The sequence below is a fragment of the Gymnogyps californianus genome, chromosome 29, assembly GCF_018139145.2.
Source record: "Gymnogyps californianus isolate 813 chromosome 29, ASM1813914v2, whole genome shotgun sequence".
Lineage (NCBI taxonomy): Eukaryota > Metazoa > Chordata > Aves > Accipitriformes > Cathartidae > Gymnogyps > Gymnogyps californianus.
This window is the reverse complement of record NC_059499.1, coordinates 1,094,178-1,119,094: the sequence shown is the minus strand read 5'-3', so window position 1 is coordinate 1,119,094 and position 24,917 is coordinate 1,094,178. Positions and strand designations below refer to the sequence as shown.

Here is a 24,917-nt window from a genome sequence, read left to right as displayed (position 1 = left end):
CATGCACCCCCCCCCCCCCGCCCTCTCGCCCCCTCCCCCCTCCCCAACTGTCCCGAGTTGCCGCCCCCGGCCCCCCCCGCCCCGCCCCCCCGCCGCCCCGCCCCGCCCCGCCCCGCCCCGCCCCGCCGGCAGCGCACTCCGGGGCTCGGCGCGGTCGGGCGCGGAGCGGAGCCGGCGGAGCCCGCGGCCCTTCCCCGGCCCCTGCCCGGCCGGGCCATGCTCTAGCGGTGCCGGTACCGGGGCGCGGGGCCGAGCGGGGCGGCGGAGCGGGGCAGCGGCCACCCCCCGCGCCCCCTGCCCGCAGCGCGGCCGGGACGGGAGCATGCGGATCCTCTTCCTCTGCCTTCTGACTCTCGCTGATACCCGCGGGCAAGGTGGGTACCGGGCATCGGGTAACGGGCATCGGGTACCGGGCGGCGGCGGCGGCGGCGGCGGCAGCAGCGCGGGGCCGCCCGAAGTGCGAGTCCCAACTCCGCGGGCAGCGCTCCAGCCCCGGCTCGGCTCGGGGCAGCGGCTCCGGTTCCACCCGGTGCCGCCCGTTCCTGGTGGGATGAGAGCGGGTCCGGTCGGGGAAGGCGGCGGCAGCGGCGGCTTCGTCCTCCGGGAACCGGCGGTTCGGTCCGGGGAGGGGGGAACCTGGTGTCGGTGGGACCACCCCCCATTCCCCCCGCTGCGGCTCGGAGGATCTCCCGCCCGGGTGCTGGTACCCCGGGTCCGGTCCTCGTGGATCCCCCCCTCCCATATTGAGGGGGGGGTCCTGATGGAGCCGGGTCCGGTTCTCCCCACCCCGGGGCTGCGTCTGTTCCCCCGGTTCTGGTCCTGTTGGATGCCCCGGTCTGGGGTCAAGGTCTTGTGTCCCGCCCCGACCCCGTTTCCCCCCCCCCCATCTGGGTCCTGGCCCCCCCCATCCCGGTCCTGCGGGGCTCCCAGGGCCCGGTGCTGCCGGAGCCGGGGAGGTCACGGTGAGGCCGGAGGAGTCGGGGTACGGGGCGGGCAGCGGTGGCTGGACGCGGGAAGTTGTGGGTGTCGGGAAGCTGGGGCAGGCGAGGGGACCCCAGGGTCAGTAGGGTGCCCCAGCAGTGGGGACCCCTGGCCCTGGGCACCCTAGCTGCTGGGGGGACTAGGGGCTGAGGGTGACAGAGGGGACCCGGCCCGGACATGGCGATGCTGCGGGGAGCCGCGTGGGGGCTGCCGTCCGTCCGTCCATCCGTGGGGAGCGGAGGGGGCATCTCTGGGGGGCAGCCAGGACCCCTGGATCCCGACTTGGGCAGCCCTTGGGAGAGGGGTCGGGAGGAGTGTGGGGCACCCTCTTCCCCCCCCTTGCTTTCCAGGGCTTGCTGCAAGCCGGGGGGCAGCCCGAGCCCCCCCTCCCAAGTCCCTATCTGACCCCCAAAGGTCTGCACGGTGCCCTCTCGGGGAAACTGAGGCACGGGGTGTTGCTCAGCCAAGGTCACGCAGAGCAAGAGGAGCAGAGTGGGGGGGGACAGCCCCGCTGCCCCCCAGGGCCTCCCCGAAGCTCGGCCTCCCCGCCCCGCTGGGTGAGGGGAGCAGGGGAGCGCACCATGCGTGCAGCGAGCTCGCGAGGTCTCAGCCAGCTCATCCCTCCGCAGGGCTGGAGCCGGGCATTGCCCTGTGCCGAGGCAGCCCCTGCACGGCCTCCGGCTCCTTCCCTGCTGCAAAATGCAATCTAATTTTTAATTAAGGGGGCGGCGTTGCTAAGATGCCAGGAGGAGGGAAAAAAAAAATTGAGTCGACCCGGGGTTTAAAAGGAGCGTGCAAAGCCTCTTAGGGGGCCGGGGGGGGCAGATCCCAGGCTCCCCGCGCAGGGCTAGGGGAAGCACCGCGGGGCTCCACTGCCCTCCCAGGAACAAAAGCGCCCGCTCTCCCGCCCGGTGCCATGTGGATCTTGTCGGCGAGAGGGGCCCAGCTCCGGCATCGCCGCTTCGGCAGAGGGAAGAGCCGGATGGCTGGGCCCTGGCGCTCCAGTGGGGATGGGGGGGGGGGGGGGTCACATCCCTGAGCGAGGGACCCTGTGACCCCCCCCCCCCCGGTCCCTCCGAGCAGCCCCGTCCCATCACTGGCCCCACCATCGAAGTTTTGCTCTTGCATCGGCGAGAAGCCTTGCTCTAAACCGGGGTCTGGGGCAGGGGGGGCCCTGCTGCTGTTGGGGGGGCAAAATTTGGGGTTCCCTCCCCCTGGAGCCGGGGCCGTGCTGGCTGGCGTGTGTACGCGGGGGGGGGGGGGGGGTGTCGGTGCCATTCATGTCCTTGCACACAAAGATGTTGAATGGGTTTCATCACTCTTCATTTCTCACTAAATAATTTTCTGTATCTTATCTAAATGAAACCCATTATTCTTCCCCCCGTTTCAATCACTCGCCGTGATTGCGCCTCAAATTGAAATATTTATTCATTTTCTGGGCGATTCTTCCTCTCTTTCTCTCTGTGGGTTGGGGTTGTTTTTTTTTAATCTCCCCCCGCACCCCCCCCCTTGCCTCTCAAAAGCAGCAAAATTGAAACAGCGGAGAGATGGGGGCTGATGGAGGGCTGGCAGCAAGGGCTCGTCCCGGGGGGGCTCATGCCAGCCCCCCCCCCCCCCCCATGGCTCGTGGGTCACCCCAGTGTGTGGCTCTGAGACCCGGCACGCTCACTGCATGCCCCAGCCGAACCCCGGTCCCTTGGGAGACGTCACGGCTGAAGGAGCAGGGGTGGCACCGGGTGGTTTGAGGTCAAGCTGGTCCCTTTGCTGGTGACTTTTCCAGGCGAGCTTGGATGGAGCTTGGATGGAGCTTGGATGGAGCTTGGATGGAGCTTGGATGGAGCTTGGATGGAGGGATGTGGCCCCTTGGCCCCAGATTTCTAGGGCAGGAGGGACAGTGCCAGGGCACAGGACCACCCTGGCTGGCCCCGATCCGGGATGTTAATGCCCTCGGTGGTTCCCCAAGGGGGAAGGAGGCGAAGGAAGGTCCCGGTGGTCCCAGCACAGCCAGGGAGATGATGGGGATGGCAGCGGGCACCTGCCCGTCCTCCCTCCGGCAGAGCGGCGGCAGCGGCTCAGCTCCCTGCACGCCGCCGGAGCCGCGGTGGCGTGATGTGGTTTGTAAGATGACCGTTGTCTGCTGCAGGGTAATAAAAGCCCCCGAGAGACGCTCCGGGGCTGAGACGTGGCGGTGAGGGAGGACGGTGGCCCTCACCACCCCCTCCCCGAGGCTGGGGGCTGTACCGGAGCTGGTGGTGTTCGGCATCGTGCCCTGACCGTGGGTGTTCCGGGACCGGTGGCGATGCTGGTGGTCCCTGGGCTCTGCCTGATCTTGGGGGTCCCTGGGCTCTGCCTGATCTTGGGGGTCTCTGGGCTTCCCTTGGGTGCTTGCCTGGGGTGACCCCGCGGTGCCCTCGGCCCAGAGCTGCTCTCCTGGAGGAGCCGATCCATCTCTGGCTCCGGTTGGGCCTCGCCGTGTCCAGCAGCGCGGCGGCAGTGGCCGGGCTCTGCCTTGCGTGCCCCCCTACCCCCCGATGCCGTGCGGACCCGTGCCAGCTGTCCCCCACGTCCCCTCCGGGCAGGAACCCGGGTCACCGCGATCGTACCCGACATCCCTCCGGACCCTCGTCCCCAAAACCCCTCGGTGGAGGGGACGGAGCCGCGGCAGGTCACCACAGGCTCCCCGCAGCGGGATGACACCCCCAGCCCCACAGCCACCCTTCAGGAAACCATTTTGGCAACTGGGATCGGGGCTCGTGGGCGCTGGTGGGGTTTTGCCGATGCTTTTCCCTTCTCCGGGGTGGGCGTGGGAAGGGGACGAAGCCTCTTTCCCACCCTGGGGATGCTTCCATCTTTTCCACAGGGGAGCAGCCCCGCAGGAGGGCTCCGGATCCGGCCCTGAGCTCTGCCCGGCTGCGGGGCCGGGGCCAAGGCAGCTTTTGGGGCCGGCGGGACGGGCCCTGCCGCGGCAGCCACCGCCCCGTGCCGGGACTTGCCTGGGCAGCCTGTGCCAGGGCTGAATCACCCGCTGCCGCGCTGGGGCCCGGTTTGCCGGCGGGGAGGCAGCCAGCCCAACCGCGGAGCCCCCCGGCAGCCTTCCCCGCCAGCCCGGAGCGCTGCCTGCGCCGGCAGCATCCTGCCTGTTTTCTGTGGGACCCGGAGTTGTCCGTTTGTCTGTCCGCAGTGACCTCTGGCAACCCAACCATCCAGAGGTGACATCAGGGTCCTTGGGCACCTCTCTCCCACCGACCAGAGCTGAGCGGCATTAATTACATTCCCATCCTTTAATTCGGGATTGGTTTAATCCCGAGCCAGCTTTCCTCCTGGCCTAGATCCTACCTGGGATCCTACCGCCCGGCTTGCCGTCGTGCACACCCGTCCCGGTGAGCGCATCCCCAGGGATGCCAGAGCCAGCTCTGGTCATGGAACCGTGGCACGCGGTGGCTGTCCGGCCTCGGAGCTCCACTGCCACCATCCATGGGTCGGTCTGTCCGTCCATCTGACAGGCAGCCCCTCCGCCGCGTGGGCAACGCGGGGATTATAGCTAACTCTCCATAAAGATTCCCCTAATTGCTTGCCTTACCTCAGGTTTTATCATCAAAGCATCCGTTATTCCCTCTCTAGCCTCCTTTTCTTTTTATTATCTCTTAATTAATCACTCTAGCTTTCACACTTAGCAGATAATTACAGTCTCCTGGGCACACAGCTCATTTTCATAACCTCCTGCTCCCAGCCAGGAGTGGGCACGGCGCGGGAGGGAGGCGGCGAGCGGGAAGATGGGATGGAGGGGACGGAGGGACCATCCCGCGCCGGCACCGTGACCCACGTCACTTCTCTCGCTGGCAGCGTGGCCACCGCGTTCACCCTCCGGATGGGCGAGCGGGCAGCGCCGGGTACCAGCTCACAGGGGAGGATGCTCTGGTGAGAAGCGTGGCCGGGTGATGGGGCAGAGTTAAGGGTATCTGGAAAAGGGATGGAGCTCTGGTCCGGGATCCAGCCTGGACTTTGCTGGGATGCATCTATCGGGGCTGGGAGCTGGAAAATGAGCTCCTTTCTACCCACTCGCTGCAAAAGTCCCGTCGGCGTGGCATCAGATGTGGCGCAGGCGGTGACGCCAGGCCCTGGTGTCGGGCTGGATCCGGTGATGCCGGGGTCGCTGCCGTGAGGCGATGGCGGGAAGGAGGGATTTAAAGAGCAAACCCAGTTGGGGAAGGCGCAGGGTAAGGGAAAAAGGGGGAGAGAGGCCTTTTCTGCAAGGGCTGGGACATAAAGGGCTGCCAGTGCTGCCATGGCAACGGGCGGATTATGATCCAAATGGAAATCAAAATAAGAGGGGGGGGAAAAGCGAAAGAGTGGAGTAAAGGAGGAGGGGAGGAAAAACAACTTTTATTTCCAATCGGAGAGCGGTTGTGTGCCTTGGAGGGGTTGCCATAGGAACGGCAAAGAAAAGGAGCCGGGGAAAGTGTGCGCGCGGGCGTGCAAGGGAGCGCGCGGGCGTGCAAGGGAGCGCGCATGTGCGGGGGCGCACGAGGGAGCGTGTAGGTGTGCGAGGGAGCACGTGTGGGCGTGCAAGGGGGGGGTGCGGGCGTGCACCCCGCTGCGCCCGCCGGAGCATCGCCGGTGCGAGGGGGAGCGGGCAGAGCGACGCAGAGGAGCGGGACGAAGGCTGCAGCCCCGTCGCTGGGGTCTCCCCGGGGGAACACGCCACCCTTGGCCTCTGATGCCGGGGACACCCAGTGAGCCCCATCCCGGGGGAGCTGCGGGATTGGGGGGGCACCCAGGCTGCCCCCTCCCCAGGTTGCCTCCGAGCACCCTCGCAGGCACCGAGTCCCCACCAGGCACGGGAGCACCGCGGCACCGGAGATGGGAATATCCCGGTGCCGCTGCCAGGCTTGCAGGGTGCCGAGGACAAAGCGGGGCTGGTCTGGGTGCCCGGTTCCCATCGCTCCCCCGGGCAGAGCAGGACCCTCTTAACCCCTTACAGGGGGAGCGGGGGGCTCCAGCCACCCCCTTTCTTGCTTCTTCCCTTCCCTTTTTGTTTTTTATTCAAAAAAAACCCCGACCTTTCAAGTGGATTTGATTTAAAATAATAGCTTGAAACATTCAAGAGGGGATTTCCCATCCTGCACCGTTGCCAGCCACGATTCAGGGCGTGCAGAGCTCATCGTGTGTCCCTGGGGACGGCTGGGGGTGCTGAGCCCCCCTGGCCGGGCCGGTGGGCTGTCGGAGGCGTCTCGGGGGCTCGTGATGGGCTGGGGGGGGACACAGGGTGAGGGGCTGGGTGCTGCGGGGTGGTGTGTTTGGGTGGAGGCTGGAGCAGGCTCCCTGGGGCCAAAGGAGGAGGCAGGAGAGCGGCAGCGGGGAAACTGAGGCACAAAAGCATTTTGCTTTCTCCATCAACGTGGGCAACCCCGATGCAGGGCCCCGGCTCTCCAGCCAGCTCTGCGCACAGCGGCGTTGGCCCTAAAAGCTGGGGAGCAGCGAGAAGCAACCCCTAAAGCTAAACCCTCCCCCCCCCTGCTCCCCATAAATGCCCCCCAGCCCTGCCAGCCCCTTCCCTGGGGTCTCAGCCCCCTGCCCGCTGCGGGGCGGGCACGGGGAACTGAGGGTTAAGCTCTGGGTTTTCTTTCTCTCCCTCGTCTTCCAGAGAGCCTTGGCAGGAAATTCCTCAAATTCCAGGCTTGTGGGATCATTGCTGGGCTCTGACCGCAGGAGCGGGGAGCGGGAGCCAGGGCTGCTCCCTCCAGCTCCAGCTTCTCCTGAGCAGGATTTGCAGAGCCCCGGAGGGGAGGGAGGGCTGCGTTCCCCCCCCCCCAAATCCAGGGTCACCCCGGTGGGGTGGGTTCCCCCCACGGTCGGAGACGTGATGCTGATAACCCCCCCCCACCACCACCCCGAGCTACAGGGACCCCAGAAGCCAGCTTGGGGTGACCAAGCTGGTGTGGGGGCTGCTGGGCTCAAAATTCCACGGGACCCCCCCCCAGATAGCCCAAGTGGGGTGGGGGGTCCCTGGGGGATGCGGGAGCCCCAAATCCTGACGGCGGGGCACGTGGCCAGTTATGGGGTGCGACGTGGCAGCTGGGGTTCCCCAGTACGGGGAGGTGTGGGGAGCCCTGCGGGTTGGGTGGGCAGCTCTCAGGGGGGGCTCCCACCCCACCGGGTCCCCCCCCGCTGCCGCCGTGCCCCCCCCGCTGCCGCCGTGCCGGGGCGATGACTCCGTGGCCAGGCAGGGTTGGGGAGGAAGGAGCCAAAATTCCTGCCCATGTTCTCCCCTCAGGAGCGGAGGGGAAGGGAGCACCCAAGCAGGGGGGGACGACCTGGGGGTCCCCACCACATTCGGGGTCCAGCCGGAGGGGGATGCCAACCTGCGCCCCGTCCCCATCGATTTTTTTTTCCCTTCTCTTCAAACCCATTTCCTCCCGGATTCGTTTTTTTTTATTAAACCCTGTTTGCCGGGGATCGAAACGAGCTCCTGCCAACTCCATCGGAGATGTCGAATTTAACCTCATCTCGTTACCGATGCTCGCGGCGCCGCCGCCTTTACCGGTCGCGATTCGAGCCGCCCATGGGGAAACTGAGGCACGGCGCACGCCCCATCACGCACGCAGTTCCCCGTCCCTAATCGGGCGGCTAACGAGGCCGGGGCTCGTCCTCTGACTCATCCTTTTCCATACGTTGGGACGCGGAGGCCCGGATCGGAGCCTCGCGCTCTCACAGCTGCTTGTCCCGATTCAATGTGAATGATAATCCCATTATTAAGAGATGTCTCATTAAGACATCTGTAACGAGAGCGCTTACCAGCAGCTTGGTGGAAGGATGCCAGCGCTGTTTAAATATTTTTTTTTTTCCCCCTTCATTAATGATTAGGGATTTTTATCCCCCCCCCCCCCCCTTTTTTTTCCCAAAGAAGAGCTCCCCTCCCCCGCCCCGCGCGCACACACACAAACAAAAGTCTTAATTAGACATTGTTCCTAACAGGGATATTACACAAATTAATTAAACTCAAGCCAATAAACAGCACTGCTCCATAATTCTGACAGCCCCAGAAATGAAGAGGAAATAACAAGGGGAGAGGCTCCGCCAGCTCCTTCTGTCTGCTGCGGGGTGGGGAGGGTGCCCGGACGCCTGGGTTCCCCCCGGGGGGGGGGCTCTGGGGGGGGGGGGACGACACTCGGGCCAGGGTCTGCGCTGTCACCGTGGGGCTCTGACCTAGGGACCCGCTGGCTCTGGTCCCTGCTGGGAGATGCTGGGGGTCCCTGGGGCATTGCGTGGGGTGGGATGCTGTGGGTAGGGGAGCACTGGGCTCGGGGGGGGGGGGGCTGGCCGGGTGGGGGGGCCGGTGGGCTGGGGGGGGGGGGGGGGGGGGGGGGGCTGGCCGGGGTGGGGGGGATGCTGGGCTGGGTGCGGGGAGGGGTGGGCTGACCCCAGGAAACCCAAGTGGGAGCAACATCTGCAGCATCCCGCACATCTGCAGCCCAGGCCTTTGTTTGGCAGCGGTGCAAAGGGCAGCGCCGGGAGGAGGAGGAGGAGGAGGAGGAAGGCGGCCGGGGTGCGAAGGCAGCCCCGATCTGCACCCTCGCCCCTTCTGCGGAGGCCCTGAGCATCAAAGGCGCAGCTCGACCCCGGCTCGGAGCCGGGTGCGTGCAAAGGCCCCCGGGACGCCGGCAGGGACCCCCCACCCAGGGGTGCTGCGGGGCCGAAGGAGCTCGTTTGGGGGTGGCGCGGGGGTGGCCGTCCTCGCCCGGGGCGTGCATGTGGCTGCACACACAGGCACACACGCCTGCACACACGTGGCCTGCGCTCACACTCCCAGCTCTTACAGACACAGAGATTCCCGTGCAAGCACACAGCGGGTGTGCATGTGCACACACACGCACGCTCCCGTGCAAGCACACAGCTGGTGTGCGCGCACACACACGCACACTCCCGTGCAAGCACACAGCTGGTGTGCGCGCGCACACATGCACACTCCCGTGCAAGCACACAGCTGGTGTGTACGCACACACACGCACACTCCCATGCAAGCACACAGCTGGTGTGCACGCACACACATGCACACTCCCGTGCAAGCACACAGCTGGTGTGTACGCACACACACACAACACTCCCATGCAAGCACACAGCTGGTGTGTGCGCACACACACGAACACTCCCGTGCAAGCACACAGCCAGCGCAGGCACGCACTCGTGCACACCTACTCCGTTGCAAGCATGCAGCTGGTGTACACGCGCCTGTGCAAGCACACAGCTGGTGCATGCACACACATGCACACACATGCACACACACACACACGCTCCCGTGCAAGCACACAGCCGCTGCGTGCCCCCCGCATCGCCCCTTGCAACCCTTGCCGCTGGCCTTGCCTGGCCCCCCCAGCCTGCCATGTCCCCCCCGCCCCGTGCCCCCCGCATCGCCCCTTGTAACCCTTGCTTCTGGCCCCCCCCGGCCCCCCGTGCCCCCCCGGCCCCCTGTGCCCCCCGCATCGCCCCGCTCGGGGCCGGCCGAGCCCTTTGTCTTTCTGCCTGGCTGCCCCCTTTCACCGGGATTAACAGCAGGAGAAAGGCGCCGAGTTTTTCCACCAACTTTGGGGGGCCAACGGCTCCTTCCCCAGCGTGGGGCAGGTGGGAGGGAGACAAAGACCCCCGGCCCCCCCCCCCCACCCCGAGCCTCTACCTGCACGGGGAGGGGGGGCAGGAGCTGCGGGCAGGAGCGGGGATTCCTGCCGGGACCCCCAAACCAGAGTTCCCTTGGGTTAAACCCTCGGTGCCTCCTCGGGGGGATGGAGGGGGGGCTGTACCCTACCCTGGACCCCCATGTGTGACCTTGGGGACGTGCACCGAGCCCCGTGGGGCAGCAGTGGGGTCCCCGTGGGGTTCCCATGGGGCAGCAATGGGGTCCCGGCCCCCACAGTTCCCCCCCCCCCCCGCCCCAGCCTGGCTCATTTGCCATACCGCGCTAAAGCAATTCATTTATTTTCTTCTATATTTTCTCTCTCTGCCCTGCGCTGGTTTATATTTTATTGGCATCTTTGCAGCGCTGAAAGTAATGTAATTACGGGGGGAATTTATATGTTGTTTCGTAAGTCGGGAGTTCATTTTTTTTTTATTATTATTATTAGGTGGGGAATATTTAAGGCTCCTCGGGAAGGAAAAATAGAACCCAATTCCACCACGTCATCTCCCCCGGTATTTATGCCTCTTCCCAACGAGATTTTAATTGAAAATTGTTTTGCATGGTCCCCGCGTTGCGTATTTTTACCCTGCCTCTAATGACGACCCGCGGCCTTGGCCCATCTTCCCCCACCGTGTGCCCGGGCTGGTTGTAAAAGGCAGGAGATTCGGGTGGAAAATTTGGGGATGGGTGACGCCGGCAGCGGAGGGGATGGGGTTATCCTTGGGGTGATGGACCCCCCACCTCCCTTTGATCTGTCCCTTCTCCGTGCCTCAGTTTCCCCGCGAGGATGGCCAGCATCTCCTGGGGACCATGGCAACCTGAGGATGCTGCCCGGGGAGCGGTACCCAGGGTACCAGGGACTGTCCCCGCCACCACAGGCATCCTCCCGCCGGGCTAGTGATGGGGTCCGACACGGAGGTGCCGACGCGGCACGGCAGCACCCGTCTCCCTGCCCAGGGAATAATCGAGGTGCAATATTTGATCAGATGGGAAATGAGCTGCTAAATTTGTTGTGAGCTTGGTGTCACCAGCGATGGCAAGCGGGCCGGGAAATGAGAAATCGGGAGGTTACGGGAGAAGCCGGTGCCGTGGCGGGGGGACACGGTGCGTTGGTTTGCTGGGGACGTGGAGGGACAGCAGAGCCGGGGTCACCGCAGGCGCTTCGGTGGCACGGCGAGGATGGGGAGCCCTGGTCCCGCTGGGTGCGTGTCCCACATCCCGTGCTCCGCGAGATGCTGTGCTGGGGTGGCACGGTTAAGGTGACCCTGGCCGGGGCGCGGGGAGGCGGTGGGGACCTGGCGCTGCCGAAAGCGAGTGGGGAGGAGAGGCGCGGGGCCGGGGGAGGGGAACCAATCTCCTCCTCATTTGTTTTTATAATTTTGCCTTTTAAAAAATGAAAATAACTGGAGCATCCTTTCCCCGGAGAGCTTCGCTACCACCGGCTTCGGGAGCAGGGAGCGGAGGGGGGAGGCATGGAGCGGGCCCCGCCAGCACCCTGCCAGCCTGCCGGGGATGCTGGGGACACCCGAGTGTCCCCAGCCACGGGGAGGAACGCACAGCCTGGGGGGAAACTGAGGCACGGCGCGGCCTTGGGGGGTCCGTGGGCGGTTTGCGGGGGCTCCTCTGTCCCCCACGCCTGGTTTCCCCCTCAGGGTGGGTTTGGGTTAAAACAGCCCCGGTTCTGCCGCCGCCACGGCACATGCAGAAGTAACGGGGTCAAACGCAGCTGCAGCCGGGGACGCTCGGCCGGCCGAAGCGATGCCCTCCGAGATGGCGGCGGGGGGGGGGGGGGGGGGGGCCGGGCTGGATGCGGCCCCGTCCCAGTGCCTCCCAAGCCTGGGCGCTGGGCGCTGGCCAACGATGCGCTGGCGTCATATGATGGTGTTGAAATACTTTCCGTTCCTGCCGGGATGGGGAGGACCCGCCAGCACCGGGAGCAGAGCCAGGGCGCAGGGTCCAGAGGCAGCCGGGATGGGGATGGGGACGGGGACAACCGGCCGCCGAGTATGCTGGCGCGGTGGGGCTGGGGAAGGGGACAACCGGTCGCCGAGGATGCTGGCGTGGTGGGGATGGGGACGGGGACGGGGACGAGGACAACCGGCCGCCGAGGATGCTGGCACGGTGGGGATGCTGCCAGCTCCCCGCACATCACGGAGTAGAGGCTGCGGGATTCAATTAATGAGGAATTAAAGGATAGTAATATTCAATTAATGTCAATCAGAGCGGGATTATAGGAGAGAGATTTTGGTCAAATGGGGTCGATGCCTTTTTGACGAGGATGCGCCGGGGGCTGATAACAAAGCTGGGGGGGGGCACAGAGCTTCAACCCCCAAATGGTGCAGCCGGCATCAGGATGGGTCCCCGGCTGCCGGTATCCCCGGCATCACCATCCCAGGGTCCCGTCCCCCCCCCGAGCTGCTCCGGCTTTGCCACCCACCATCCAGCCACGTTAGCGTTAAAAAGCCAAGAGGAAAGAGAAGAAAATAGAAGGCGGCATTGAGTGACTTCGAACAAGGAGCGGAAGCAGCTTCTCCTGCCAAGCTGCTTTCAGAGCGCCCGGCTCTGCCTGTTCCCGGCCAGCGCTGTCGTGCCGGGGTAATCGCGGCGAAGGAGGCTCATAAATTGTTGATGGCAACAGGGACCCTCTCTAGCAAATATCAATTTACTTGCCAGGAGCTGCGGGCAAGCGTGCTGCCGGGTCGGGCGGCAGCCAGTTGGGTCCCGTCCTGCCAGGGCCAGCGGTGACCGGGGTGGGGGGGATGCTGCGGGAGACGGTCGGGGGCATCCCCAAAGTGAGGACCCCGTCCCCGTCCCCGGGAAACCTCACCGGAGCCTTGTCCCAGCCCCGCTCCCCGTCCCTGGGGTCAGGATGGGGCCCCGCTGCCCCCCCAGGGACATGTAGGGTGGGGGGGTCGCTGGCCTTGTGGCCACCCCCACCGGCCACCCGCGTCCCTGCCCAGAGACGTGGCCGGGTTTAGCTGAAAGACCCAAATTGCTGGAGCCTAAAATAGCCCCCGACGCCGGGGGGGGAGCGCGGGGATGTGCCAGGGCCGATCACATCTTGGCGCCGGCGCATCCCCCCGGCGAGGCACGGCACCGCTCTGCCAGCACCCGGCAGGATGGGATCCCGCGGGGGCTGCCTCCCCGGTGGGATCCGTCAGCGGGCCACGGTGCTGCCGGCTGGCACTGAGCTCAGCCTCCTTCCGTGCCTCAGTTTCCCCACGCAGCCGGTCGCAGGCGAGGGCTCCGCGGGGTCCCCTCCATCGCCAGCTCCCGTCGGGTTATTTCAGGGCCGGCTGCGGCGCTTGCGCTTTTTTTTTTTTCCGTACCATTGCCTCGAGCCGGGTGATGAGTGGCTCGGGGCGCTGACGCCGGGGCCGTGACAGCGGAGGGGGGACGGCGATGGGGACGGGACAGGAACGATGATGCCCCGTCCCCAGCATCGAGCCGCGGCCTCATCCTGCCCTCCTCTTCCATCTCTCCCTTTCCGCTCTGCCGGGCAGGGCCACAAGGAAGCCAAATCCTCTTTTCTCTCCCGCAGAATAAAACCAGCGGAGGGGTGAGGTTTTTTTTTCCCCCCCCTCCCTGTCTAATTTTTTTTTTTTTTTCCCCCAATATAAATAGAAGCGAACAACTTGGGAAGAGGAAGGGGGAAAGGCTTAAATTTAAAAGCGGCGAGAAGAGGAAGGGGAGGAGGGAGAGAGATAAAATAATAATAAAAAAAAAAAAAACCTCTAGCGCGGAGAGATTTAGCTCCATCTGAAAGCTGTCAGCGCGAATAAAAAGCTTTTCTTTGAACCCTGAGTTTAATAGCGAGAGGAGAGAGAGGGAGATTGGAGCACCAGCCCCAGGGCTTAATCAGCCCTTCATTTGATAAATAAAGGGAGACAGGGCCGGGAGTGGGGCTCCGCGGCCCCCGCCGGGTCCCTGCACCCCGCCAGCCTGCCCCGCACCCGGGGACCACGCAGGAGCCACGCGGGAGCCACGCAGGAGCCACACGTGGGCCCGCCGGGGATGCGGGCGAGCCCTGCGGGGACCCACCCGCCGCCCGCCTCTGCCCGGGCCCGCATGTGTGTTCCCATCCACCCGGACACATTCCCGTGCACGCAGGCATGTTCCCAACAGGCGTGCATGTGTTCCCATGCCCACGGGCACGTGCTCCTGTTGCACACATGTGTATTCCCCTGCACATGCTTCCGTGCACACGTGTGCATTCCCACACACATGTGCATGTTCCCGTGCACACAGGCACGTTCCCATGCACACATGCACAACCCATGAACACATGCATGTGTTCCCATGCACATGGGCACATGCTCCCATGCACACATGCACATTTCCATGCACACATGCATGCGTTTTCATGCACACAGGCACGTTCCCATGCACACATACGTATTCCCATGCACACATGCACATGCTCCCATGCATTCCCGTGCACACAGGCCTGTTCCCATGCACACATGCACATGTACCCATGCACACACGTGTGCATGCACGCTCAAGAGCCCAGGGCCGCCGTGCCACGATCCTCCCCCCCGTGCCCGCCGCAGGGTGAGGAGCGGGTGGGACCGGCTGTGCCGAGGTGCCGATGCTTCACGGGGGGGCTGCGTGGCGAGGCGAGGGGGGGCACGGTGGCGAGGCGAGGGGGGGCACGGCGGCGAGGGGGCACCCCTTGCCTTTTAAGCCTCCGGCCTTTGGGAAGCCGCCCGTCTCCTCGGCATAATGTCAAGGCCCCGCGACATGGAAAGACTTTCAGCGCTCGCTGTGCCGTGGCAATCGCTCGGCACCCAGCCTCCCCCGCGCCCGCTGGCCCCGTATCGTCCTCCTCCAGACTAAACAGCCCTTTGCCTGGCAGGACGGGCAGCGCAGGGGGTTGCTTGATGGGGGGAGACATTCAAGCCCCCCACCCCCCACATCCCGGTCCCTTGGGGCACCCGGCAAAGCCCCTTCGAGGAGAGGAGGGAAAGGGAGGGAGGCAGAAGCTCGCTGCAAGCCGGCGTGCATCGCGCGCTGACGGCTCCCGTGCTGTGACAACCGCCGCCGGCACCCGCTGGCGACCCGCCACCTCGGCTGGCACGGGGAGGGGGTGGCACTGGCACCCGCCGGTCCCTGCCCCGGGGAACCGCTGCGTCGGGCGCTGGGGTGCGGGAGGGTCCCGTCGATGGGTGTTTTGGGGCTTGGGGATAATCGCGTGGTGATGGGCACCACGGTGGGAGGGGAGCCGGTGGCGGTCGCGTCCCCTCCACACCGGGTGGGTACCACTGGGCATCCCCTGCGTGGCGGTGCCCTCGTCCTGCCGGGGAAGAGGGAGCTGCTGCCCCGGGGAGCTCGCAGCCTAAATACCCGCAGCAGGCGATTATCCGCCGCCGGGATTAGCAGCCGAGTTGGAGTTTGCCGGAGCCGGAGCTGGGCAGGGGAAGGATCCCCTGCACCGGGGATGCTGGCACGGCTGGAGGAGGGCAGAGCATCCAGAGCAGGCAGCTCTTCGCTGCCTGCCGTTGTCACCTTCATCTGCCGAAAACATCACCCGTGCTGTGCCATGCCAGCCCCCGTGCCGTGCTAGCCCCGTGCCGTGCCAGCCCCCGTGCCATGCCAGCCCGGTGCCAGGCCAGCGCTGCCCGCGGGGCAGGCAGAGGGCTGCGGGTCCCCCCGTGCTGTCTGGCAGGAGGCCGCCGCTGCCTGCGCCTCCTCCCACCTGTCTCGCTCCCCCTTCCCCGGCTCTGATCTTCCCTCACGCCCACCTCTCTCCAGGCACCTTCCTCTTTGATCTCCGCTCTGCTTTTTCTTTCCCCCTCCCCTCGGCCCCCCCATTCCCGCTCCATCCCTCCCCTCCTTCCCCCGCCTCTCCCGCTCTCTCCTTCCCTTTATCTTCCTCCCTCCCTGCATCCCTGCTCTGTCTCTCCTCCCCGGGGGGCCACGAGGCCGGCAGGCGTGGGCTAGGGGGGGGCCGGGGTGGTGGCATGGGGTGACCCCAGGGTGGCCGGGAGCAGGGACTGTCCCCAAATCACCGCTGCGGGCTGCAGGTCCCTGGTGCATGGCCAGCGGTGCTGCGAGGCCTGTTTGCTGCGCCCTGTTGTGCTGGGGTGCCCTGTCGCGGGGATCCTGGGGTGCCTGATCCGGGGATGTCCTATCCCAGGGATCCCTGGGTACCCCATCCTGGGGATCCTGGGTGCCTGATCCGGGGGTACCCCATCCCAAGGATCCCTGGGTACCTCATCCTGGGGATCCTGGGATGCCGAGGATCCTGGGGTACCCCATCCCAGGGATCCTGGGGTACTCCATCCTGGGGATCCTGGGGTGCCTGATCTGGGGGTACCCATCCCAAGGATCCCTGGGTACCTCATCCTGGGGATCCTGGGATGCCATGTCCTGAGGATCCTGGAGTACCCCATCCCAGGGATCCTGGGTGCCGTGTCCCGGCGATCCCAGGGTACCAGCTCCCAGGGATCCTGGAGTGCCCCATCCCGGGGATCCTGGGTGCCTTATCCTGGCGATCCCATGCTACCAGGTCCCCGGGATCCTGGAGTGCCCCATCCCGGGGTTTTGGGGATGTCTGATGCTGACTCTTTCGGCGTACCTGTCGGCACAGCCTGGCGCCTAGGGATGCCGCGCGTGGGTCCGTGGGGTCTCTCCAGCTCAAGACCCTGCCGATTGCCGTACCCCACCCTGTGCCAGGACCCACAGGCAGGCACCGGGGCGATGGTGGCAGATCGGTTCCCCGTGCCGGGCATGGTGAGAAGGGTGCCAAGCGCCAGCGCGTCCTGTCCCCTTTGGTGGGGCCAGGCAGCCCGGCTGCGCCTCGGCACCGCGGCATCCTCGGGGCCGGCACGAGAGCGGGGGCTGCCGGGAAGGGAGGCGGCAGCCCGGGCCACGGCGCGGGGATTTTGGGAGCTGTCGGGGGCTTTGTTTGCGGGATCAAAGGCAGGAGGGAGCCCGGAGCCCCCGGCTCTCTGGGGATGCAGCACAAGCTGGGGACAAACCCGAGCAGGTTGGGGTGCCCGAGCTGTGGCTGTGCCCGGCACGGCTGTGGCAAGGGCATGGGGCACCCCACGAGTGGCACAGTCGTGCCGTACAGTGCCGTGCCGGGCCAGGCCCAGCTGAGCCACGCAGGCGGAGGCTGTGCTGGGGACTTAGCGGCTTCATTATCCGCAGCTCGCTCATCCCCAAAAGGGATTTCTGCCTCCCCCTCTCCCGCGCCACGGCGGAAATCATTTGAATATTTTAGAAAAAAGGCTTTTAAGGGGGGGGAACCGCCGGGGGAGAGGCGGCTCCTCCGCCACGATGCCCCTCTCCCCGCTGCCCTCCCGGGCTCCTGGTCCCCATCCCTAGTCCGGGCATGTGTCAGGCACGCCTGCGCTGGCACACCCCACGCGTCCCCACCGCCGCGTCCCGGTCGATACCCGCTGGCCGCGTGACGGGTGCCGTGCCGGGGCACCGAGATCAATCCCAGCTGCTGCACAGGGCCGGGGCTCGAGGGCGCGGCAGAGCCCGGCTTGGGGGGGTCCCACACCCCCGGCAGCCCCTCTGAAACCTCTGGGGACCGCAGGCAGCTCCGGGGGGGGGCCCGGCAGGGTCGTGTTAGAGGCAGCTCCACGGCACTGGAGCTGCCGGCATGACGGAGCACCGGGCGCTGCCGGCATGGCCGCCAGCGTGCGGGGCACCCCGGGCCCTGGCCGATCCCCCTCCTCTGTCCACAGTGGCACAGACGCGGTTCGTGGAGGAGCCGGAGGACCAGACAGTGGTGGCCGGCCAGAGGATCGTCCTCTCCTGCGTGGTGCTCAATTATTCCGGGATCGTGCAATGGACCAAAGACGGCCTCGCCCTGGGGATGGGGCAGGGGCTCAAAGGTACCGCGGGGCGGCGGGAGGCTCTGGGGACGTCACCGTGCGGGGCAGGGGCTGTCACCGCGCGGGAGGCTCTCCGGTGTTACACTGCTTCCCTCCGCCCTGTTTCCCAGCTCCCTGTGCAGCATCCCCGGCTGCCGCGGGGCCGGTGCCACGTGCCCCAGCAGCGAAGCGCTGGCTGGGACTGGGTGCCCGCGCTCTGCTGCTTCCTGCACACATCGGGGTCCCTGCACACACCGGGGTCCCTGCACACATCGGGGTCCCTGCACACACCGGGGTCCCTGCACGCACCGGGGTCCCTGCACACACCAGGGTCCCTGCACACACCGGGGTCCCTGCACACATCAAGGTCCGTGCGTGCACTGGGGTCCCCACATGCACTGAGCATCCCACGTGCACCAGGGATCCCACATGTGCCAGGGATCCCACATGTGCCAGTCCCCACTGGCTGCCCATGTCCCCACTGGGGCTGGCACTGGGCGCAGGCAGAGACCTGCCTGCAAGCTGGCAGCCCCTCGGCTCTGCCCAGGCTGTACGCAAACGGGCAGGAGCTGCTTCTCCACGAACAGGGGGTTCCATTCCACACCGGCCTCTCCTCCCTGAAAAAAGGGCCCTGGAGCATCGCCCCAGCCCTGGAGAATTTGGGTGAACCCCATCCCCTCCGTGCTGACCCCCCCCCGTGCTGTCCCCGCAGCCTGGCCACGCTACCGCATCGTGGGCACGGCCGACTCGGGCCAGTACAACCTGGAGATCACCGACGCCGAGCTCTCCGATGACGCCGTGTACGAGTGCCAAGCCACTGAGGCCGCGCTGCGGTCCCGCCGGGCCAAGCTCACTGTGCTGAGTAAGGAGCCAGCCCCCCACCGTACCCCACGTCCCCCACCGCACCCCATGTCCCCCCACCGCGCCCCGCGTCCCCCGAGCCGTCGCAGGCAGCGCGGCTGCTCGCAGGCGCGGGAAAGGCTGTCGCTGCCTGCGCTGCCGCCTTCCCCCTTCCCTCCGGCAGCCTGGATGTGCCATTATCTTTAATGCCTTAATCTATATTCATGCCGTGGCTGAGTTACGGGACCTACGAGTGCAGTAACTTTGATTTCCCTGACTTTTGTGTCTTGTAAAAAAAAAAAAAAAAAAAAGGAAAGAAGACGCCGGAGCCGCAGCGGAAATGTTGCATGAATGGGGTTTTGGGGCGGATTTCTTGCTTTTCTTAATTTTTTTTTTCCCCCCCCTCTTTCTCCTTCTTCCCCTGGCATTGAAATTCCCATTAGAAAGACGGGAGATAAAAAGCACGCGAGCGGGAGATGTGGCTGCGGTACTGAGCGGCGTGGCTCTCCCCGTGCCGCAGCTGCTGGAGCATCTCCCTGCACCCCCGGCAGGGGGGGTCCCCGGGGACCCCCAGCCCGAAGGGGCCGCGCTTGGCCCGGGGGGCTGCGAGCCGGTGGGAACAGCCCTGCCCCAGGGTCTTCGGGGTGGCACTGCCAAGGCTGGGGGTACCCGGGATCTCCTCCATCCCCTGCCAAGCTCAGTGGGGTCCCCCTGTATCCCCTGCCCAGCGTGGGGCTCAGCTGGGGTAGGGCAGGGGGGTCCCCAGGCAGGGGGGGTCCCCAGGCAGGGGGGTCCCTGGGCAGGGGGGTCCCTGGGCAGAGAGGTCCCCAGGCAGGGGGGGTCCCCAGGCATGGGGGTCCCCAGACCTTGAGGTCCCTGGGCATGGGGGTCCCTGGGCAGAGGAGGCTCGTGTGGGTATTGGGGTCCCCCCACACAGGGGGGACCCTCCCTCTCTGCCCATCCTACTACTGCACTCCTCCGCCAGACACCCAGTCCCCATTTCCACCATGACCGCCAGCTCCCCGGGGCGGTTCACAAGCAGCTGAGGCCGTTCCGGCGCATCCATCTCCGCACGCGCGGCACGAACACCCCCGCCCCCCGAACCCCCTCTCCAAGCCCCTACGTTGGGGACATCCTGGGCCAGGCCACCGCGCCTGGCTCATGCCTCCTGCCCCGGCTTCTGCCGGCACAGGGTTTCCTTCCCGATGCCAAACGGCGTCTTTACCTCTCCCTGAGAGCTGAGCCCTAATAAATCAGCAACGGGGCTTTAGCTCCTGATCAAAAAGGAGATTAATACCCAGGTGGCGCCGGGCCGGTTGACACTGCGCTGTCAAATGCTGCCTGCAGTTGCAGGCAGCGGGGAGGAGGTCTGCCTCCGCTGCCCTTAATCACTCTCTCTTTATCAAAGCAGCATCAATTTTTCAGTATCACGTGGCTTGGAGCGGGTTTGCCTGTGCCCGGGGCTGCAGGCAGGAGCCCTGGCTCCAGGCAGCCGGCACCCACCCGGTGTCCCCTCTCCCCTCTGCAGTCCCCCCCGAGGACCCCACCATCGACGGAGCCCCCGAAATCCTGCTGCGTGCGGGGACGCCGTACAACCTGACCTGCCGGGCACGCAGCGCCAAGCCAGCGGCCACCATCGTCTGGTACCGGGATGGGCTCCAGCAGGACGGAGCCATCACCAGCACGGTACGGGGATGCGCCAGGACCCCGCGTCCGTCCCCTCCGCCCCGTGCCGTGCCTCGGCATCCCCAGGGCGGTGCTGGGAGCCAACGGGGACCGTCCCCTCTCCCTGGCAGGAGGTGTTGGCCGACGGCAAGCGGGAGACGACCACCAGCCAGCTTGCCATCAACCCAACTGACCTCGACATCGGGCGGGTGTTCTCCTGCCGCAGCACCAACGATGCCATCCCGGCGGGCAAGGAGACCTTCGTCAAGCTCAACGTTCACCGTGAGTCGGTGCCAGGGGCGGAGGGGATGATCCCCGCGTGTCGGCGGCATAGGGGTGCAGCTGGGGCAGGGAGGTGGAGATGAGATCTCGGGGTACCTGAGCGTCGTGGGGTGCCCGGGGTACCCCAGCCCCGTGGTTGGAGCTGGGTCCCTGCAGAGGGGCTGTGCCCATGGGTGGGATTCGCCCAGTGCCACCCGGCCGGTGTCAGGCTGGAGGCGGGAGGCCGGGCTGGAACTTCATGGTGAACACCGACCTCCAGTGGCTGCTGCGGGAAGGCTCTGCCCTGCCGGGGCCCGGCACCCACTGTCAGCACCCACACCGGGTGGAGAAGCTGGGTGCCCACCACCAGCACCCACGATGGGCGGGGATGCTGGGTACCCACACCAGGAAGGGATGCTGGGTGCCCACAGCAAGCACCCACACCGAGAAGGAATGCTGGGCACCCATGGTGAGCACCCACAGTGAGCACCCACACCAGGCAGGGATACCGGGTGCCCATGGCAAGCACCCACACTGGGCAGGGATGCTGGGTGCCCACACTGGGAAGGGATGCAAGGCACCCATGATGGACAGGGATGCTGGGTGCCCACACCAAGCATCAGAGCTTTGGGGATCTCCCGCACGACGGGCCATGCCCGGGGTGGCAGCGTGGGGAGGGGGCAATGCAGGCAGCGCTGGGCAGGGGGATTCTCCCTTTGTCCCCTCTCCCTCTGCCATGCTGAGCCTGTGCCAGCACCCGTGACGGCTCCGTCCGCCCTCCCCGCAGATCCCCCGACTGTCACCCTGTCCATCCAGCCCCAGACGGTGCAGGAGGGCGAGAGGGTCGTGTTCACCTGCATGGCGACCGCCAACCCCGAGATCAAAGGCTACAGGTGAGGGTCCCGCGGGACCCCGGGAGGTCCCTCCCCACCCTCCTGGCTTGGCTTCAGCATCGTATGGAGAAGGGGGGGGGGGGTCAAACGGGGCCCTGGGGGTCCCGCGTGCTCCCTGAACGTGCCCGCCTTGGGTCTCTGCCCCCCGCCTAGGTGGGCCAAGGGGGGGGTGATCATCGAGGACGCCAAGGAGAACAAGTACGACACGCAGGTGGATTACACCTTCTTCACGGAGCCCGTCTCCTGCGAGGTGCACAACGACATCGGCAGCACCAATGTCAGCACGCTGGTGGACGTGCACTGTGAGTGGGGCAGCCCCCCCCCGCCCCGGCACCCCCAGGCTGCTGCCACCCGCGTCCCCCGTCCCCCCCAGCTCTGCTCCTCACCCTCTCCCCCCCGCTCTCCAGTTGCCCCTCGGATCGTGGTGGACCCCAAACCCACCATCACGGACATCGGCTCCGACGTGACGTTGACGTGCGTGTGGTCCGGCAACCCACCGCTGACCCTCACCTGGACCAAAAAGGAATCCAACATGGTAGGGTTCGGCGGCTGAGCTGGGGTTGGGGGGGTGACGGGTGGTCCGGGGGGGGGTCTCGTGCCCCCTCCCTGATGCACCCACGGCGCTTGCACCCAGGTCCTGAGCAACAGCAACCAGCTGTACCTGAAGTCCGTCACGCAAGCCGACGCAGGGCAGTACGTCTGCAAAGCCATCGTCCCCCGCATCGGCGTGGGCGAGCGCGAGGTCACCCTCTTCGTCAACGGTGAGTGCCCCCCCCCCGGGAGCAGGCACCAGCACCCCCCCGCCCCATCCCAGACCCCGATCCAGGACACGGATGGGTTGATGGGGTTGCGATGCCCATGATGAGCAGCGTCTGTGGCGTGGCGTGGCGTCCCTCCCAAGCCGGGGTTTCGGTCAAGCACCCCCCCCTTGCCTCCCGCAGGACCCCCCATCATCTCGAGCGAGGCCGTGCAGTACGCGGTGCGCGGGGACCGTGGCAAGGTGGAGTGTTTCATCGGCAGCACGCCGCCCCCGGACCGCATCGTGAGTGCCACGGCGGGGGCCGGGGGGGGGGCCGGGGGGGTGCTGGGGACGACGCTGAGCTGCGGGTGCTGACACAGCCCCCTCTCCCCACCCCGGCGGAGCCAGGCGTGGGCCTGGAAGGAGAACATTTTGGAGGCAGGGACGCTGGAGCGGTACACGGTGGAGCGGACTAACACGGGCAGCGGGGTCCTCTCCACCCTCACCATCAACAACGTCATGGACGCCGACTTCCAGACCCGCTACAACTGCACGGCCTGGAACAGCTTGGGCCAGGGACCGCCATCATCCAGCTGGAGGAGAAAGGTAGCGCCGGCACGGCACCACGGCCGCCTGGCATGCCGGGGAAGTCCGGCCAAGTCTTGGGCGTTGCAGGCAACGGGGCTTTGGCGAGGGCGGCGCCCTCCTGCCGCGGCCGCCTCCTGGCAGTGCCCCTGTCCCCTGTCCCCAGCTAACGTCTCCCCGTCTCCTGTAGAGGTCTTGCCCGTGGGCATCATCGCCGGTGCCACCATCGGGGCCAGCATCCTCGTCATCAGCTTCCTCGTCGCGCTCGCCTGCTTCCTCTACCGGCGCCGGAAAGGAAGTGAGTGGGGGACACGGGGGGGGGTCTGTGGCACGGCAGAGGGGACTGTGGGTGCTACCCACAGCAGGGATGCCACCCGTGGGATGAGGGTGGGAGGATGCTGCCGGTGGCCACCTCCATCCCCGGTCCCGCGTGTCCCCAGGCCGCAAGGACGTCACCCTGCGCAAGCTGGACATCAAGGTGGAGACGGTGAACAGGGAGCCCCTGACGCTGCACGCGGACCGCGAAGAGGACACGGCCAGCGTCTCCACAGCCACCCGCGTCATGAAGGCCATCTACTCGGTAAGGGACACCCCTCGCCGGGGGGTCACCCCACAGCATCCTTCCCTGCCCCGCACCGGGATGGATGGGACCAGGGAGGAACGAGCCCGTCTCTCCCCTCCTCTCCTGCAGTCGTTCAAGGACGATGTGGACTTGAAGCAGGACCTTCGCTGTGACACTATCGACACCCGCGAGGAGTACGAGCTCAAGGTCCGGTGATGGTGCCGGGGCGCGTGGGGTGTAGAAGAGGGGCAGGTCCCAGTTTTGTCCCGAGTCGGGTGGCTGCGGGATGCTCAGTGGAGGGGGAAAGGGGCCAGGACTCGTGGGTCCTCTCCCTGCAGAGCCCGGTCCCTGCCTGGCTCAGGGCATCCCCCCCACCGTCCCCCCTCTCCTCACAGGACCCCACCAACGGCTACTACAACGTCCGTGCCCACGAGGACCGCCCATCCTCCCGCACCGTCCTCTACGCCGACTACCGCAACCCCGGCCCGGCACGCTACGACACCCGCCCGCCCTCCCGCCTCTCCCACTCCAGCGGCTACGCTCAGCTCAACACCTACAGCCGCGGCCCCGCGTCCGACTACAACGCCGAGGCGGCGCCGGGTCCGGACCCCCTCCCGGCACGGCAGGCGGTGAGACGGCAAGCCAGCTCTCCTACGAGAACTACGGGGGTCACGCCGCCTTCCCGGCCGGTGCTGGTTATGCCACCTACCGCCTGGGGTACGGGCAGCCCCCCAGCCTGGACCGGGCACCCTACGACGCCTACGACCCCATGGGCAAGTACGCCAGTGCCACCCGTTTCTCCTACACCTCCCAGCACTCGGACTACGGGCAGCGCTTCCAGCAGCGGATGCAGACGCACGTCTAGGGCGGGCAGGGGCTGGCAGGCAGTGCCGAAGGCCGGGGGCGGCGCAGGCAGCGGGGGTCCACAGGTACCTCACGACTGTCCCCTGATATTCAGGGGCTCATCCTGACCCTCCTGCCCCGCTTCTCCTCCGGCGGCTGGACTCCACGTGCCGTGCCACTCTCCCGGGGGATTGCTGGCGGCGGGGACGTTGCCCCGAGTCTCTTCGAGCTTCCACTCATTCAGTTCTTTCTTTTCGGTACCTTCCCAGAGGAGGGAGAGGGTTGGGGGGGGCATCGTCGTCTCCCCCCATGCCCACCCCGTCCCCCCCATCCCACCCGGCCTCAGCGGGTGCGTGCGGGTCCGCGCGGCTGTCGGGGCCGGCTCTGCAGCCTCCGCTCTCCCGCTGTCCCGGATCTCCGCTGAGCTCCACGGGGCCGGATCCTTCCCCGATGGGTCCCCAGTGCCCCCGAGCCAGCACCCACCTCTCCCTCCTCTGCAGGAGCGAGGGGCTGCACACGAGCTGCCCCCAGAAATCCCCCATCCCAGCCAGACCCCCGTGCGAGGGAGCAGGGAGGTGCTATACGTGTGTATATACGTGTCTGTATGTACATACCTATACGCAAGGCCCGGTTTCTGGTTTTGCCCAAAAAAGCCCTGTCCCAGCCCGTTCCCATTCCCTGTGCCTTGACTTCGGAGACAGCCCCCACTCGGGGCCGGCTCCCCCTTTCCCCATCCGTCCCACCTGCCCGCAGCCCCCGCGCCCACCCTCGGAGCCACGAGCAGGGGGGGTGCCCCAGGGGTCCCAGGGGATCGGGACCGGTGAGTTCAGAGCAGCAGACCCCCAGCATCCATATGTGTCGTGTCCCCCCCCATACGCACACTCATACCTATGGGACAGGCCGCGGTGGGTTTCCATCCCGCTGTTGTCAGCCTGACCCCAAGCAACACCCTGTGAGACCGGCCGGCTCCGTCCCACCACCACTGCCGCCTCAGCCGGCGGCACCAGCCGGCGTGGGGATTGGGGAGGGGGGGATCCCTCTTATGAAT

General features: G+C 66.5%; 1 protein-coding gene across 1 annotated transcript; it reads left to right on the top strand.

Moving 5' to 3' along the window:
* The first annotated feature begins 246 nt into the window (after positions 1-246).
* Positions 247-23,961, top strand: KIRREL1 (kirre like nephrin family adhesion molecule 1). The gene is given in 17 exon segments (XM_050912271.1): positions 247-374; positions 17,353-17,502; positions 18,194-18,343; positions 19,850-20,007; positions 20,118-20,268; positions 21,035-21,140; positions 21,294-21,442; positions 21,548-21,675; positions 21,775-21,901; positions 22,082-22,182; positions 22,288-22,444; positions 22,447-22,485; positions 22,655-22,762; positions 22,905-23,044; positions 23,156-23,233; positions 23,422-23,644; positions 23,647-23,961. Coding segments are annotated over 17 exon segments (2,262 nt in total). The 5' UTR covers positions 247-322; the 3' UTR covers positions 23,892-23,961.
* The last annotated feature ends 956 nt before the right edge of the window (positions 23,962-24,917 follow it).